Below are 18,602 nucleotides of genomic sequence, written 5' to 3' on the forward strand. Positions count from 1 at the left end.
CGGGCAGATTCGAGCATAAGGGATGCACGTGAAGGAGATAAGCCTAAGTTGTTATAACTGATATCTCCTGATCGAAAAGGTTGCATAAATGATAAGGAGAATGACTCATTATTCGAAGAGAACTTTATCCAAGATAAGGAAAGGGTTAGAAGTTAAAGATAACTAGAACTCTTCCACCAAGGAAGAGTATAACATTGAAACTCTAGTTATTTCCTATTCTACTAACTCTATAAATTACAGGATGTTCTCACTTTACAGGCACACACAAAAGCTGAAGTTAAACGTGAGTTGAGAGCAAAATAGCAAGGCATTTTGCAAGCAATTCTTGTGTGATTCAAGTGTGCGAACCTGAAGCTACATGAACCAGATAGAAGAACCAATTTCAAGTGTCTATCTTTTATTCTAGTTTCATTGTAGTAGGTGGTTTTCAAATTGTACCTTTCAGCTTTATCTAGAAGTAATTGTATTAGGTACTCTCAATATTCAAGTTATAGTTAACTTGAAGTTGTCGCAACAGTTAGAGGCCGGTCGCCACAACGGGATTAGAGGTAATCCTTAGGTTTACAAAGAGTTTTGTAAATGCTGTTTTGGCTCAGTGATTTAGTGAAGTGTTGGGGAAAATCCTACTGAGTAGTAGGTTGTGATTTTTTCACCTTTTGAGCTGGGTGTTTTCTACGTAAAAATACTTATGTTCTTTACTTTCCGCATTTATTATTTCTGCAATAGTAATATAAGGAACACATAGAAGAACCAAGTCCTTCTATAATTTGTGCACGCGAAAATTGGACACCACACAAATCACCTTCACTCTTGTGTGGCATTGAAGTATAAAACATCAAATCTCATGTCCAGAAGATGAAACTAGCTGAAATGAGGATATTGAGATGGATGTGTGGGCATACTAAGAAAGACAAGATTAGGAACGAAGTGATTAGGGACATGATGGGATTGGCCCCTGTAAAGGACAAGTTGCGAGAATCGAGGCTTAGATGGTTCAGACATGTGAAGAGGCGAGATATAGCTGCCCCGGTTAAGAGGTCTGAAAGGTTAACCGTGGCGAGCCTGAGGAAGGGCAGGGGTAGGTCTAAGAAGTACTGGAGCGAAGTGATTAGGCAGGACATGTCAATGCTTCAGCTTACCGAGGACTTGACCTTTGATAGGAAGGTGTGGAAGACGAGTATTAGGGTGGAAGGTTGACAAATAGTTGCAAGTCTCTCCTAGGCTTGCCTGTATTACTAGTTCTACTGTTGCATTCTTATTCTTGTTTCGTATTCATACATAGTGTATTATTCGCTTTCATTACCATTCTACCTTCTAGCAATTGTTTATTGCTTTAGTTTCAATGTTCCTTAAGCTAAAAGTCAACCGGAAACAACCTCTCTATCTTTGTAAGGTAAGGGTGAAGTCTTGCATACACACTATCCTCACACTATCCTCCCCAGAGTGGAATTACACTGGGTTTTTCGTTGTTGCTGCTTTAGATGTCATCATGCTTCCTAAGGTGAAAAACCTCCAACAAAGATAGTGACATCTGATCAGAAGAAAATCAAAAATTGGATATCAAAATAGACACAGTGCAGTGAAACAAAACATTTCAACCAATATGGTGTTTGAGTAAATTCAGAAAATATTATTATAGAACCAGGCATAGCAACATTATCGCCAAATTGAAACAAGAAAAACAACCACCATTGTAAAGCTAAGTTAAAATTAAAAGCTATTTAATGCTCTGATTCAATAGGTTCAAAAGTGCTCATCTTCGACATTGAATACTCCAAGGACAGCATTATTGTGGTGGAGACACGATAGCATGATGATCTAGCCCGAAGCAGTTTTCTTTTGCTGGAAGACGACAGCATAAACTGGGACAATAACGCCAATGGCGACTGCAGACCAGACACCAACAGTCATCTTCAGCTTCTGGTGTGACATCCTGTCCAAGTTGTACATGTGCTTTGCGTGAAGGTAGAAAGGTTCATCATGCCCATGACCTCCTCCCATTCTCTTAATGCCTGTTGAGTGGATCTCTCTCTTCACTGACCAAACAACAAATATCAATTATCAGCAAGGTCAGACTTATAAAAACAATGAGCAACAACATCCAAGCTTGATCAAATGCAGTCAACATAAAGAAAAGGTGAGATGCAAAGACAAAATTTAGCGATGAAATATGAGAGAAATGGAAGTTTCAAAAACATGAAAAATTTAACTTAAACAAGTATTAAAATGTTTAAAACGTGCATAAAGCAAGAAGTTGACAAAATAAATAATTGGAAGTCATTCAGGCAGACCATAGCAAAACAAACTTGCAGTTGCCACATTATTAAATGAAAAGATTGTCAAAGTGATGAAGGCATGCTCGTCTAATAAGGAGGGGATACCAACCTGAAGGCATGCTTGCATGATCAGTGTATACTCATAGACTTGAAGCCAATATACACATTTTCACAGACATAAAGATCATCTCAAAGAGAAGAGAGCTAGAGATAGAGCTATAGAATTAGATTTTTTGGATAAGTAGGAAGTAGAGGTTGTTATCGAGAGAAAAAAGAGAAAACAAAATTCCACTTGTATTTGGCATGAAATTTAATAAGGGATATTATGGAGCTGCAAGAGATCACAGTATAGCTCCTTCTGCTAGGATGCCTATGTGCTATATAGCAGCCAAAAAGTAGAAATACTAAGAGTAAGAAGCCCACCGTACCCTGCCTCTTGATATCAATCAATCAACTACTCTTTAAACCAAAACTAGTTGGGGTCAACAATATAAATCTTCGACATCTGATCCACCCAATTCACCACCATCTCGTGCCAAATACGTAATCTTGTCTTAAATTACAAATTTGAAATTCTCTCTATGACTAGATGCACTCCAAAATCTCGCAATTCTAACCAAGCTAAAAAAGGCTCCTGCAAGACACATGACTCTAACCGATAGACACAAAGGTGGGAAAGAGGAGGGGTGGACGTATTTAAGAACACTGAACTAAACCCTAATGTTAGATTGATAATCATACCATATGAACATTATGTTCATCATGCTGAGCAAATGCATACATGTTGCATTAAACCTAGCAATAGTTTTCATTAATAGAAACCAAGAAAATGGTAATCGCACTGACCCCAGAAAATGGGCAGATCTAAAAGGCGATAAATGCCCATCAAAATAGATCCCTAGAAACCATCACACAAGCGGAAATCTATATCTAAATTGACTTTTTTGGTGAGATTTCAGCTTCAACATACAGAAATAACAAGACATCATATATCGTTCCAGCTATATATCAGTCCCCAAATTAGCTGGGTTGATTTCATTAAAGTAAATGATATTTTCAAAAAATTCAAAACCAAAGAATTACATCAATTTTCGAAGAGATAAACACCGACCAGTTTTGGAGAAAATTGATTCAGATGAGCTGATTAGCTTGGAAGCACACGACCGTAAGCCGTTGTTCAACGCCATCGCCGTTCTCTGCCTTCGTTTTCCTGATAGACGAGTTTCTTCTGGATTTTTCTATAGCGAGGGTTACAAAGTATAAGCATTTTGGTATTTTCAATTTATATACTAGCAAAATTTTATTTTTTATTTTTAGGAATTTTTCATAGCGCTGGAGCAATAATAATTTTATATCAATGAGAAATAGTACATTTTTCTAAGAAAACGTTGAGAATAGTGATTAAAATAAATACCCATTCAATTCATTTTTTATAACATACTTCTCTTTTTAGTTTGTCCAAAAAAATAATTTTTTAATATTTAAAATAATTTAAAAGTTAAAACTTTATATTTTATCTCAATAAATTACTTTTATAGCCGCAAAAATATTTGAAGTATGATTTAGACTCAAATTTCAAAAGTCTAAGATATTATCGTGATAATTTTTTATTTATCAAACTAAGGTAAAATAAGCAAGTCACTTGTCATATTTTGTGCATAGGCGACTCTAGCCATATGTCAACCGGTTCGATTGAATCCATAAATTTTGAGGTAAAGTATAATTCATATATATAATTTCACTAACATTGAGTAACAAATAGTAAATATAAATCCATAATTTTAAAAATACAATAGGTTCAATGGTAAGAACCTTAAAGGCTAAACCCAAAAAATGTTATTCCTAGATCTGCCTCTTATTTTGTGCCGAGACGTGAGGTGCATGGGAAGGTAAGATATACGCAGCTTTACCCCTATTCTACCGATATTTAGCGTTCATCCTAGACCCCCAAAGTGCATTAAGTTGCTCCAATAGCATATAAAAAACATTAGCTGCTTAATAACCAATTAATAATCCCAATACGTTACCAAAATAAGCCTAAAGTTTTTTCCACAACTAGGGTGATTGCGTGACACACACAATCAACCAGAATACTAATCCCTTTGGCTGTCAATCTCAAGTCTTCAAGGGAAGCAAAAGATAATAGGGAAGCTTAAATCCACCTTATATAATGCAAGTTTTAACAAGTTGTTCAAATCAATCAGATGTTCTTCCTCGCATGGAATGACCTTATTTTGTTCACACAAAATTCTTACAATACTTCAATTCCAGGGTACAACATATATATAAAAAGAAAAGGAAGAAGAATTAACGCTCTACAATAAACTTTAAGGAAATCAGCAGAGAACAAAAAGTTATGAAAGATCCCCAGTAAATTAAAATCTTGAGAAGACCCTCGTAATGAAATGGTCTGAGGAAATAAAGTGGCCTAAGAAACATACATGGACTGGTTTGACATTCTTGTGAACGGGTTGATCAGTAACCTCTCTGTTTTGGATGGTCATCCAGTTTAATCAAGCATTTTTAATTCCCCTAATTATGGCTGAAAAGATCTCAAGAATATGGTTACACAACAAATATGCTGACAGCTTGATGATCAGTCCTGATCAAATCCTAGAAATCGTTGCTAGAAGAAGCGCTGCCTGATCTAAGAGCTTCAGCATGCCCATTGCTAGTTTTGCTGATAATCCCCTTGCCAAAGTAATCGGCAATTACAGAAAATCCATCCTTTGAGCTCTGAACCAGTTGAAAGAACTGGTCTGGGTTTTTGGAACTTTGCTCCAAGCTTCTCTTTGTTTCCAGAACAGCTCTGTACTCGGGAGCACACTCGGGGCATTCTTTCTCATTGTCGCCAAGGCAGCGCTGATGAAATGAGTGCATACACATGAAGTGTACAGCAGGAAGGTCGAGTGTGAACGTGCAAGCAGTACACTTGCTAAGCTGAAAAATTCTAGCATTTGTTCTTAGATCCTGGATCTCTTTTCTCATTGTTGATGATTCTTCCTGCAAAATGAGGGAAATAATCAGAATATTATATCTCTCAATTGATTTAAAGATCCATAAGAACTCAGATGAACATAAAAACAGAATTCGAGATAACTGAATATAAGGATCTGACAATTCCTTTTTCAAAAAGGACACAGAAAGGAGAAGTAATTTTTCAGGTAGACTACCCATCTTCTTAGGTGCACAGCTAGCGAGCTCGGAGAATAGTGAGTTTAGGCAGCAGTTTTAGGTGCTTGTAGCCGAGAGAAAGCAATAGAAGTCGAGCATCTAAATCAATGATGAAAAGAAGGCTAGCCACGGAGAACAGCCAGTAGAAGTCAATACTCGGTAGGTATTAGACAGACATCATGCCAATAATATAGGATTAAAGACAGCTATTCCAGCAACTCCACCCCACCCCACCACCCCCCCCCCCCCCAAAAAAAAGAACCAGAAAAAGAAAAGAGTATGCAAGACTTGGTGCTGAAAAGATAACTTAAGCTCTGGTTTCTGATGGCAGTGACTTTCTAATGCTTGAATTTCTATGTGATAGTTCCATTATATATTGGAATATCAATTGAGTAAAGAAAAATCATTGAAAGAGCTTCAGAAAAAATTTCTTGCAATTTTGGTGAAAATCACTTGTCATAAGTGTATAATTCAGGGAAATAACAGTGAGTTTAAAGTAACAACAAAGCACTTGCAAATACAAATTAATAAGTTAGGGAGACCTATGATAGTGCAAGTTCCCTGTGATTGGGATGCATAGCAGAGCGTATGATTCTAAGGCTAGACAAATGAATGGATAGTGGAGACACAGATAAAAGGTGACTCTTTCACTGTAAAGTAACAAAATTTACTCCCTGATTGAGAGCCATGGTGTGAGTAGATTGAGGGTGGCAATTTGAACCATATATCAAGAAACCCCAAGCTCTGCATATTTTTAGCAGGTATGATAAAAAAGGGCAGCCCGGTGCACTAAGCTCCCGCTATCCGGGGAAGGACCGGACCACAAGGATTTATTGTACGCAGCCTTACTCTGCATTTCTGCAAGAGCCTGTTTCCACAGCTCGAACCCGTGACCTCCTGGTCACATGGCAACAACTTTACCTTAGCTAAGGTATGATGAATCACAATTTTATATGTATTAATAAATACAATATGTGGTGGCACTAGAATTAAGAATCTCAAAATCTAACACTTGAAATTCTGGAAAACTACTCAAGTTTTGGCATGAACACTGCAACTTGATACTCAGTGTTTTCTAGCTACAGGGGGGAAGGCCATGTCAAAGCATCACTTTCCAAAGCAAGGTTGCAAGTAAATTTGTGCGTGAAATCGGCTTCTTGCTGATAATAAAGAAGACAAATAACAACTCTATGATAACAACAATGGTATGTTCGTCAGAAGGCAGACCATCGATGATCCCAATAGGGAAGAAAAACCATCCTAGCAGTTTTACTTTCTAGTTAGAGGCCACGAGGAGTAAAGATCCCCAGTTCAGATAGATGTTCTAACACCAGGGAACTAAAATGTGAGTGTGGGGGCTAAGAAGGAGGTTGCATGAAGTGGACATGAGCGGGTGCACAGAAATAAGTAAACAGCAGTAGGAGTTCAAAGAGCAGCAGAGTAGCGCAAACTTGATGGCCTCCCATATATTCCTCTAGGACTAAAACATTCATGAATACACGTCCAATAACCAAGAAAACAAACTCAATCAATTCGACATGATGAAAAAATAACAATCACAGATCCTCTCATCTATCCAGCAATATGGACGGCCTAAGGTCAAAATCTACGAAACGAAGACTCGCAAAGTAAGAAGAGTACATAAATCTTTAGTTGAGGCAATCAGTAAGACTATTCATAGGACTGAACGGAATTTTGAACCCAACAAACAAGAAGAGAAGAGAATAAGAAAGAAAACATTCTCCAAATTGCTTTGGCCACACACCAGTATGTCAAATGAGATGAAATGGGAGCTCATAGAACTGAGGGTCCCTTTGATAATACTAAAACTTATTTACTGATGCAACAGAAAAAGATTCTGAACTATGTTGGGATGATATGGAACAGTCATTTTTGTTTTGGAAAAAGATATGGAACAGTCATTATCTTCACCAGCATATGGAAGATATCAACAGGAGACTACGTTGAAACGTGTACTATGTGAAAAAGCTCAGACAAGTTAAATAGATGGTACGGCTCTATAATTTACCACGTATCAAGAAAGAGCAGTGTACTGAAGCTAAGTGATCCTTAGTTATGCCACTGTACTGTAACTACTTTTAACTTTATAAAGGAAATGACTGAAAGGAGGCAAGTCAGTTAATACACTGCAATAACCCAAATGTACACATCCAGAAATATAAAAGGGAATTGGAACAGACAAGTACCAACCTGATACTTCTCTATAGCTCTGCGGTCTTCGTCAATCAGCTGAGACTCCCGTTCTAACTTTCGAGCTATGTAATCTTTGATAACAGAGAGGGTGAGGCACGGATTTTTGGCAAGTGTCTGAAGAACAACAATGGGAGGCAAAATATCATCCCTCTCAATGTAAGTCAAGATTTCTTTGACTTCTTTTGAGCAGTCTTCTCCAAGTTCACCAAAATACTTCAACAAATCTGCCCAAAGAGAAGAATCACCCCCTTTACCCAAATCGCTCAATCTCTTGCAGCATGCAATCAAGCCTTCATGATCATGTACCTGCATGTAGCATGCGATAACTTCTTTGTAAAGTTTCATCTTCTCATAAAGAAACAACAGTCCTTCTTTAAAGTCATTCATCTCGCATAAAATTATAGCAAGATCAACATCATATAGTGGTTGTTCTAGTTCAGAAGGCCATGCACTCTTAAGCAAGGTCAGCCCCTTCCCACGTCGCTCCTGACGACCTTTCTCATCATTTACGTCTTTCTTGACCAGTATCGCCCTCCCATTGGATACTGCTTTTAATGGTTTATGTGCTAAATCATTTCCACTTTCATCAATGTTAGATTGTGAAATTGATGGGAAATCCAGATCATGAGAGAAGTATAATTCCAGGAGCGTGTTATGAATTTCCACTTGAGCAGATGAATCCTTCACTTTGATGGTATATTTTTCAAGGAACTCCAGAAGTGCCTGTGGGTAATGGACAAAAATATTGAGAAAATCAATCGGAGAAGGCAACATGGAGATAAATGCACTACTTGATGTTCCCTTCTTGGGCAGTTCCGTTTCCTCTGTGCAAAGCCTCATAAGTATTTCAACTGTTTCAGCTGGCTTATGCTCAATAAGAATTTTGCCATACTCTTTCACTGTCACCCCAGCTTGACTCAACTCAAGGCTGCTGATATATTGTAAAGCTTCTTCATATCTACCTAGATCTTCAAGCAAAATTTTAAGGTACCATTCATGCCTCCCAGCCTTCTTAGCAACAGACATGGCATGCTCGTGATAATTGGCAGCTCTGCATACCCTTATTGCAGTTTCAACGTCAAACTTTTGTTCCCCAACCCCATCCTCACTTTTGATGAACTCATTCAGCTTCTCAACATCTTTCAGTTTGGTGTAACAATTTAATAAAAGAGTGGTATGATCTTTTGAGGCAAGCCCCTTCTCATGCAATTTTTCCAAGTAATTGGTGAGATTGTGGATTCTTTGTGCATCCAAAAATTTTTGTATGACATATGAAGGTTCTAGATGCCCAATGGTGTGTATATACTGAGCCATAGCCTCATCAAAGTCTTGTTTACTGTACAAGTGATCGCCATATTTCCTCAGCACTTCAGCAGTTGCAGCGGCATCAGCTTGCTGGCTCTGGACGAGATTTATAGCAACTGTATAAAGGTTTTTCTTGAAAAGCATATCCAATTTGCTCTCCATATCTTTCTCCCCAATACATAAAGTTGACTTGTCCTCCAAAATAAGTATTATGTTACCCCATTCACAAAGCATCTGAGAAACTTCTTTAACCACTATACTGTGGGCAATTAACCGATTTTTCAGATCATAAACATTGAAAGTATTGTTTCCAGTTCTTTGATCTGCAAAAACACACAGAAGATATCCACGAAACCACCCAAGGAATTTCTTCTCTCCTTCAAAGGCCCAACAAGGACCGCGACCATCCACTTCATAGAAATATATCGCCTCAGGCCGACCAATAATGAATTCCTATAAGAGGATAATATCAATGAGACTATACAATGGAGTTATCAGCAAAATGGAAAGAATATAGACAGAACACTTCAATTAACACGCACCGATCGATCAGTCATTGCAACACTAGTTACACTGGATCCAATCTGATCAAGAGTCTGCCGGGTAGGTGATTGAGTATGCATGTTGAACAGGTTCACTGAATTTGGAGTAACAGCAAACAGCTGCAGCGTCTGACCATCTACTCTGAAACCAAGACCTGAAATGGAGGATTGACTTTTGTCTGAATGATTATCCACCTGAAGCTTAAAGCGCTTGATGCGTTCACGGGCGATGTCTCCTTGAATGCAATAGATGGAACCATTGTCCAGCCCTATAGCTATAAGTAATAATGGTGGAGCCTCCTCCAGAACCAAAAATGATGTAATCTGCAGTCATAATTTTTCTTCTTCCATTACTTAATCCAATGATATGCAATAAAATAAAAGGCAAACGACTAAATAAGAAAGAAAAAGTTTTACTAATATGCACCTTTGCTTCAGGGAACTGGTTGGTAAAGATACGCAGTATTTGAATACAATCTGGAGTTGATGTACTTGTTCCCTCGGGCTCCATCTTGTCGAGATCAAAAATTTTAAGACAAACAGCTGAGGACTGGGGAGATATTTGCTCATCTTCTCCAACAGTAACTAAGAAGTTCCTTTGCTAATTAACAGAGAAAAGAGGAAAGCTAAAGTTAGTGGCATCAGAAGCGTTATCAACTTTAAAATAAGCATACTCCAAGGATTTAGTACTTTCTGGGTTTTCATCCAAATTCTGTTAATTCTCACAATCTAAACACGAGATATCACATAAAAAATAATAAATTGGCAAAAAACAAGTGAGCAGATGTACTTGCAGAAAAAAGTATAAAGTTGTCAATAAAAAGATACCAGAGAAACAATACTATCAATGCAACTGCCCATCCAACTCGATCAAATAATTGAATTGCAAGAAAATAGCAGCAATAGACTTCTAGTGAGTTAGAAGTTGAATTAACTTCACATCTTTTGAAGCTCTATCTCATTTGATACCTTCAGGTAATGCTGCTTGGTGGGCCGGGCCTGAACCGGACCGGACCGGGCCCGCGGTCCTAACGGTCCTGGTGGGCCGGTCCTGGTGGTCCTGAGAAGCCCGTGACGGGCCGGTCTTCATAGATTAGCCCACGAGCCCGGGACCGTTCAGCCCGGGACCGTCAGCTGGGCCTGGGCCGGTCCTGGCAGGCCCAACGGCTATTTTTTTTTTTTTAAAAAAATTGTTTTTAAAATTCTCCAACGGCCATATTTAAAATCTAGCCGTTTGGGCTGACAATTTGACCGTTTTTAAGTTTAGAAAATGGCCATTTGGCCCCCAAACTTTATATAATTATACTTTTTCCCATTTCTCAACTATAAATACCCCCTCATTCTTTCATTTTTATTCACCAATTCATCAATATCTCTCAATCTCTCTCAATCTCTCTACTACAATTACTTAATTTATTGTTGAAATTTCGTGAAAAATTGTGAAGTTGTTGAATTGAAGTTTTCAAGTGTTCAACGATTTTCAATTTTCAAGAAGTTGTTCGGCGATCCGGTAAACTCGTTTCAACTCTTACGTTTTAAGAATATATTTTTGTGTGGTTTAGTTTGCATAATTATAATTAATATGGCATTTTCTTTGAAAAAAATGTTTGGTAAAGGAAAAGATAAAACCGGTGAAAGTAGTGGCCAACCAACTACCCTTCGCCCGGCTCCCCGACCTAGAAAAGATAAGCAAGTTGAAAGTAGTCGCCAACCTAGACGTCCTCCTCCTTCCGTAATTCTTGATAGTGATCACCCTTGTTTTCAATTTACCGATAGTGAATTTTGCCATAATGTTGCACCAGGTGAAACATTAGTTGATGAAATTATGAATGCTCTTTATCCTAATGAAACTATCTTAGAAAATAATGAGGAAAATGAGGATGATGATGAAACCCAAGCACCGGATTTAGATGATACACCTACTAGTCCTCTTAATAACCCAACTGATGCACCGGCCGACCCACCTGTAGAAACTCCTACTTTTAATAGAGAACCTGCTAAACGCCTAGAAACATTAGTTTGGAATTTTTTTACTCAAGAGAACAAAATAAGGCTAAGTGTAAAACTTGTGGGAAAATTAATGTCGCATAAATATACTGGAGACCGTAGCGGCACGGGTAGTTTGACTAGGCACATAAAAACACACCCTAGAGATAAGGCTAGATTTTTACAAATGAAAGCGCAGCTAGAGGGGACAAGTGTAGATTCTGCGGTTAACCCTAGTACAGGTTAAAATCTAGTTCAACCAGGAATTAACACTGTCACCGGAGGTATTTTATATTACGATCCAAATAGAGATCGTGAAGAATTAGCAAAGATGATTACTGTTATGTGCTCACCTTATACTTTTGCTTCTAATCCTAATTAGGTTCATTATATTAGAAGAGTTTTTAATCCTACTTATAAAGGTTGGCCTCGCGCAACAGTTAAGAGTGATATTTATAAATTCAAACATGAATATGAACAATATTTGGGTATTTATTTACTCATATACCTAATCGGATTTCTATTACTACTGATATTGGTAGAAGTGGTAATGATTGTGATTATCTAACTGTTACAAGTCATTGGATAGATGAGGAATGAACAATGCAAAAACGCATAATTGTGTATAGAATAATTAATTCGCGTCACACAGGTAAGTTTATAGCTAACACTGTTTCAGATATTTGTAGATATTTTTGCTTTAGCGATAAAATAATGGCAATTTCTATGGATAATGCTTCTAGTAACACTAGTGCTATAGGCATGCTTACAACAACACTAAATCCTGCATTTACTAATATTTTCCATGTTAGATGTATTTGTCATATTTATCATTTAATTGTCGGTGATGGTATGCGAATTTTAAATATAGAAATTGAAAAGGTTAGAATGGCTCTTAATTGGCTTTTTTATTCAAACCGTAGAAGTAGACTTAGAGAGTATTTTAAAAAATGTGATGAATATGGCCTTAGAGAAAGAAAGGTTCCTAAACTTTGCCCGACTAGATGGAATTGTATGTACGAAAGTTTAGTAGTTGCATATGAATATAGAAACCCAATTAATGCAACGTTTAATTCTCGGGTAGGTGGTGAGGATGATGATGAAATGCTTACTACTCAAGATTGGACGAATGTTAAAATTCTTTTAGATTTTTTAGAACGTTTTCAAATTGCTACAAATGCATTTTCTGGGCAATATTATCCTACTATTTCAAACTGTTTAGTTTATATTGCAGCACTATCTGATTTGTTTGTTGAATTTGGTGAGGGTGGGGACATTTATGAACTTGCTATAAATGAAATGAAACAAAAGTTTAAAAAATATTTTTTTCCTATCCCTCCTATTTATGGTCTTGCTGCAATGTTAAATCCTACAATGAAATTGGGAGGTCCTCATTTTTGGTATTCAAATATTTATAAGGCTTTAGATCTTTCAAATGAGGAAGTTGCTACACTTGCAGATGCAAAAGCCTCAATTAAAATTAATGCTCAAACAGTTTATAATGCTTATCAACTTGCCTTAGAGCATGCTAGGCCAACTATTCCAACCCCTACTTCGTCTAGCTCACAATCGTCTAAAAGAGCTGCGGGCTTAAAAGCTCTTAAATCTTGGACGGAGTTCAGGGGTTCTCAAGGTGATAATTATGATGAAACTTCACATCTAAATGAGCTTCAAGTTTATTTGTCTCAGGGACTTGAAAAGGAGAATCCAGACGGCTCTTTTGATCTTTTGGAATGGTGGAAGGCAAGGGAAAAACATTTTCCGGTTCTTGCAAGGATGGCTCGGGATATTTTATCAATTCAAGCTTCAACTGTTGCATCAGAGAGCGCTTTCAGTCAAGCAAGACTGCAAATAGGTGATCATAGAGCGTCTATGAGGGATAGCTTGGAAAAATCAGTACTGTTTAGAGATTGGATCCGCTCGGAAAGAAGAAACTTTGGAATTGCAGAATCATAACCGGCGATAGATGAAGCTTATGAAGAAATGATAGCGGAACTTGCGGAGGATTCGGCTTCGCCCGGAAGTGGTGATGAACAAGCTTCTTTTCCACCACCACCAACGCAACCTCCTCCGAACCTTGAAGGATTTATGAGATTTGTTAGAGATAATACATAGACTAATATGTAACTTGTATTTTGGCACATCTTCCTTAGTTTTTTTTCCTTCTAATGGTGGTATTAGTACCTTGTTGTGCTCATTCCATTGGGGGAAGGAAGACTAAGAAAGATATGTCATTTTTGGTAATAAAAATTATAAGACATACCCTTGAATATCTTTTCGCAATATTTCTTTGTCTTTACTTAGAATTATTTATAAGCTACAATATATACATAACATACAATATATACTACAAGAAAATATATAAGAGAATATATATACATAAGATACAATATATACTACAAAAAAATATATAAGAGAATATATATACATAACATACAATATATACTACAAGAAAATATATAAGTAATAAGTTATAATATATATACATAAGATACAATATATATACTACAAGACAATATATTATGCATGACAATTTAGTGTTTTACTATTGTTTTGTTATTTTTCTTTTTCGTATATATACATAAGATATATACATACAACAACAACAACAACAACCCAGTATAATCCCACTTAGTGGGGTCTGGGGAGGGTAGTGTGTACGCAGACCTTACCCCTACCCTGAGGTAGAGAGGCTGTTTCCAAATAGACCCCCGACATCCTTCCCTCCAAGAACTTCCCACCTTGCTCTTGGGGAGACTCGAACTCACAACCTCTTGGTTGGAAGTGGAGGTTGCTTACCATCAGAGCAACTCCTCTTGTCGCTTAGAATTAATGCAAATATATATAAGTAATAAGTTATAATATATATACATAAGATACAATATATATACTACAAAAAAATATATAAGAGAATATATATACATAAGATACAATATATACTACAAAAAAATATATAAGAGAATATATATACATAAGATACAATATATATACTACAAGAAAATATATAAGAGAATATATATACATAAGATACAATATATACTACAAAAAAATATATAAGAGAATATATATACATAACATACAATATATACTACAAGAAAATATATAAGTAATAAGTTATAATATATATACATAAGATACAATATATATACTACAAGAAAATATATAAGAGAATATATATACATAAGATACAATATATACTACAAAAAAATATATAAGAGAATATATATACATAACATACAATATATACTACAAGAAAATATATAAGTAATAAGTTATAATATATATACATAAGATACAATATATATACTACAAGACAATATATTATGCATGACAATTTAGTGTTTTACTATTGTTTTGTTATTTTTCTTTTTCGTCAAGCACTTTAATAATTAGATCTACATATATACTACATATATATTTTTAATAGTGCCATGATACTACAAGAAATTGCCTTTAAAAAAAAAAAACCGCTAGGCCCGCGAAGCCCACGAGCCCGGCCCGTTTAGCCCAGGACCATATGGGCTTAGGCCCGTCACGGACCGGTTCCACCCATTGAGCCCACGAAGCCCGGGACCGCCAGAGCCCAGGCCCACGAAGCCCGGCCCGTTTGGCCCACGAAGGCCCGGGACCGGCCCAGAATACAGCCCTACCTTCAGGTTGCAAACATATGGAAACCTCCACAAAAACCAAAACTCCAGTTAATTAAAACCAAACCACTCATCAAAAATAAACTTTTATCGGCATTTCACCCAACACAAGTTTTGAGTTGAATTCCACAATGCAAAAACATAGTTAATCAACTATCTACATAGAGTTTCCGGGGTTGTGGGAAATTGTCAACAAGCAGAATCAATCCATCTATCAACTTTGCCTGAATACCGACTAGTTGTGATTCGTTATATGGATCTTCTACATCCATTTCTCTCAACTCAGACCCATTTCATTCCAACACTAAAAAAAGGTTGTCTTCTAAGGCAAATTAAACTAGAGGTTCTCTACTTTCACTCATATTCACTTACTAACATACAAGGTCTCCACCCAAACTGAAAATTCTGCTAACAAACACCAAACTCGATATAAGTGTAACAAACAACTAAACCCTCAATCCTAACCAAATTAGTATCGCTGATATGGATCAGCAACTTCCATTGGATTCTGTTCTTAACTAAGTCTGCGTTGTACTCCCTCCATTCCATTTTATTTGGCACTTTTCCTTATTAGTCTGTTAAAAAGAGAATGGTGCATTTTTATATCTCCTTAACGAGAAACTTCATAGCTACACGAATGTTATGATATGCTTAAGACGATAAGTTTCAATGTTTAATAGCATGTTTGGCCAAGCTTCTCAAAGCTAAAAAAAAAGTGCTTTTTTCCAAAGTTGGAAGTGTTTGGTCAAGCTTTTAGAAGTATAAATGTGTTTTTTAGAAGTAAAAAAGTGCTTTTAAGCGTAAGCAGAAACAGAAAAAATAGCTTTTTCCCGGAAGCACTTTTTTGAGAACAATTTTGAAAAAATACACTTATAAGACTCAAGTTTTAAAAGTAAGAGGGTGTTTGGCTAAGCTTATAAGCTGGTCAAACTGACTTATAAGCACTTTTTGGCTTATCTACGCGTTTGGTAAAATTAAAAGTGCTTATAAGTTAAGTGCTTATAAGCCAAAAATAAGCCAAAAGCCATAAGTTGGTCTCCCCCAACTTATCAAATTTCAGCTTATAAGCACTTTAGGTTTGACCAAAATATTTACTATTCTATCCCTAAAATAATTCTTTTTAAACAAAACTCTTCGTATACCCAGTTCTTGAGCCGCTTGTTATTAATTTCAGCACTTTTATCCAAATACGTAACTGCTTATTTTTTAAATCAGCTTCAGCACTTAAAAGTACTTTTCAGCTACTCTAAATCAGCTAAGCCAAACGGGCTCTAATTCATTTCTTTATTAAACACCGCATCGAGTCAAATTATGCCAAACAAATTGCAAGTTTCAAAAGTCTTATTTTTTAAAATAGAATGAGTTAAAGAGAAATTAAAATAGAATGAGTTATAATTAAGGAGAAACTTGAAAAACTAAAAATTAAAGAGAAAAATTAAACCTTGAGCTGTTGAAGGAAGAGGACAGAGGAAGAATGAGCTTGGAAACCATAATTGAACTTCAATCCTCGATCCAATAAGGAAGCGGAGCCGTCATCACAGCCCAATACAATCCTTCCTTTGCCGCTGGAACAACACTGAATCTTGCCCGTTATATCATCTGCTACTTTCCCACTAAACTTCTCCTCAAAGAATTCAAACTTCCTCCACTGATACATCTTTTTGTCGGTGATCAGCCCTTAGCAGCTGCTCAACCGGACCTACTACTTTCCGCTCGAATTGAAAAAGTTAGAAACAATGTACATGTATGTAATTTTGAACCGAGTAGTATAAATTTGGATTTGTATATATTGTGGCAGTATGTAGCTAAAAATTCAATCTTTGTTCTTTTCGCAACAATGCTATAGGATCAAGAACTGAATTTCGAAATGAAATTTTGATCAGATTGATTGGTTTCTGGGCATGAGATTGATTGAAAAGGTCGATGACAGAAGGGGAAAAGCTGGAGAACGATACCGAATTGGATTTGTCGGGTCAGTACTGTACCCATTTCTGCCTGTTTTCTAGCTTTTGTTTGTGCGCATTTTTTTAAAAAAGGGAAGTAATATTTTATTTTTTATTTTTGAATGAACCATAATAAATTGTATGAATTAATCCCAAGTAGACTTCGAAATCCTAGTATCCAACCACAAATGAAGCTACATTTTTATACATTAATGTGGATTAATTAACTTCATTTTTGAAAGGATAAAAAGTTCATCAATTACTTCACAGATATTTTGGTAATACAATTTGATATTTTGGAGCTTCCCACTCTTAATGTAATATAAATATAAATAGATATATATAGATATAGATTTTATGTACAACCCAAGTTAAAATAAGATCTGTGATGCCATAGTTAAACTCCAAAATATTGATGTTTACCTCGAAAATACGAGTAACAATTAAATTTGATTTGTGGTTTTAAATATATGTGATTTAGTTCAATACCAATTAATAATCAAGAAATATGAAGTAGAAATAAAAAAAATAAGTGAACCAAACCAATATTATTCAGCAGTGGTGACCTCGAGTTTAGTAGCCTCAAGATGAACTAGGAGCAATAAAGTAGGAACAATAAATGTAAAGGACAATTATGATGAACATCAAGAGAGAAAAGTAGGATAGTATATTATTTGCCAATGATTAGATATTGTTTACAATTGATTGGGTCCCCTTTACATAGGAGGGAAGCCCTAAATAAGGTACATTTCCATTTAAAGTAAGGAATCTTATTTGGACAGTTGTATAACCGCCTGGTATGAATTCGTACAAATCTATCCCGAAATTTACACCATGATTTTGGGGACGTGGCGAGAAACTTGTCCTTCTGTAACAAACTCATAACGGCTCTATCTCGGACTTGGCCATACTTGGCTCCAATACCCTCGGACACTTAGGTCCTTGAGCCTCTCATTCTGCCTTCGAGCCCGGGCTTGGTCTTTACCGAACTTCAGCCCTCGGTGCGCGGCGTCTCGAGCCTGATAAATTCGGGGCACCTAATTTCATTCCGTATATAGATAGTCCCCGCATTTCTTTGAGTAAAATGATAAGAAATGATTTGAACCTCGATTTTCGGACCCCTTGATAATGACGCCATTCCCGTGATGTCAACTTTCGATGTGACCGAAACGTCACATTGGTTCGCTTTCTCAAAACAATAAATGCATGTTAGTAATGGTCGGCCACTAGCGTCATTGAACTGTCACCGCCCATCTATAAATATAAGGTCTAACCTCTGAGAAGGCTTTACTTTATTCTTTAAACCACCTCTAAACTCATCTATACCTTTCTCTCTTCATCTGTTTCCTTTTGTTATATGCTTCTACCGCCTTCTTAGTGTCGGAAAACGCCAAGCTCCGCCATCTTCTGCATCTTGTAATCCAAAATCATGGCGAAAACTTCTAAGACAGTCCCTCAAAAGGAAAAAAACATCATCTTCTTCTACTTCCCGGCCGACCAAACCGGTGGTGCCGC

General features: G+C 36.6%; 2 protein-coding genes across 2 annotated transcripts; both read right to left on the reverse strand.

Moving 5' to 3' along the window:
- Nucleotides 1-1,580: 1,580 nt before the first annotated feature.
- LOC107819024 (uncharacterized) lies at nt 1,581-3,546 on the reverse strand. The gene is made up of 2 exons (XM_016645099.2): nt 3,388-3,546; nt 1,581-2,036 (listed from the first exon to the last, which is right to left on the reverse strand). Exons 1-2 carry the CDS (start codon nt 3,461-3,463, stop codon nt 1,819-1,821), a joined length of 294 nt encoding a protein of 97 aa, XP_016500585.1. The 5' UTR covers nt 3,464-3,546; the 3' UTR covers nt 1,581-1,818.
- Nucleotides 3,547-4,466: 920 nt separating this feature from the next.
- LOC107819023 (vacuolar protein-sorting-associated protein 11 homolog) lies at nt 4,467-17,166 on the reverse strand. The gene is made up of 5 exons (XM_016645098.2): nt 16,586-17,166; nt 9,939-10,112; nt 9,512-9,835; nt 7,662-9,422; nt 4,467-5,279 (listed from the first exon to the last, which is right to left on the reverse strand). Exons 1-5 carry the CDS (start codon nt 16,799-16,801, stop codon nt 4,890-4,892), a joined length of 2,865 nt encoding a protein of 954 aa, XP_016500584.1. The 5' UTR covers nt 16,802-17,166; the 3' UTR covers nt 4,467-4,889.
- Nucleotides 17,167-18,602: the final 1,436 nt, after the last annotated feature.

Source organism: Nicotiana tabacum, chromosome 8 (assembly GCF_000715075.1).
Source record: "Nicotiana tabacum cultivar K326 chromosome 8, ASM71507v2, whole genome shotgun sequence".
Classification (NCBI taxonomy): domain Eukaryota; kingdom Viridiplantae; phylum Streptophyta; class Magnoliopsida; order Solanales; family Solanaceae; genus Nicotiana; species Nicotiana tabacum.

What these genes read in the sequence shown, in the direction of transcription:
- LOC107819024 (XM_016645099.2), bottom strand. Translation starts at nt 3,463, where the DNA reads ATGGCGTTGAACAACGGCTTACGGTCGTGTGCTTCCAAGCTAATCAGC. An exon ending in ATCAATTTTCTCCAAAACTG is followed by an intron (nt 2,037 to 3,387) that starts GTCGGTGTTTAT and finishes TTGTTTGGTCAG; the next exon opens with TGAAGAGAGAGATCCACTCA.
- LOC107819023 (XM_016645098.2), bottom strand. Translation starts at nt 16,801, where the DNA reads ATGTATCAGTGGAGGAAGTTTGAATTCTTTGAGGAGAAGTTTAGTGGG. An exon ending in ACCAGTTCCCTGAAGCAAAG is followed by an intron (nt 9,836 to 9,938) that starts GTGCATATTAGT and finishes TTATGACTGCAG; the next exon opens with ATTACATCATTTTTGGTTCT. An exon ending in TTGCAATGACTGATCGATCG is followed by an intron (nt 9,423 to 9,511) that starts GTGCGTGTTAAT and finishes ATCCTCTTATAG; the next exon opens with GAATTCATTATTGGTCGGCC.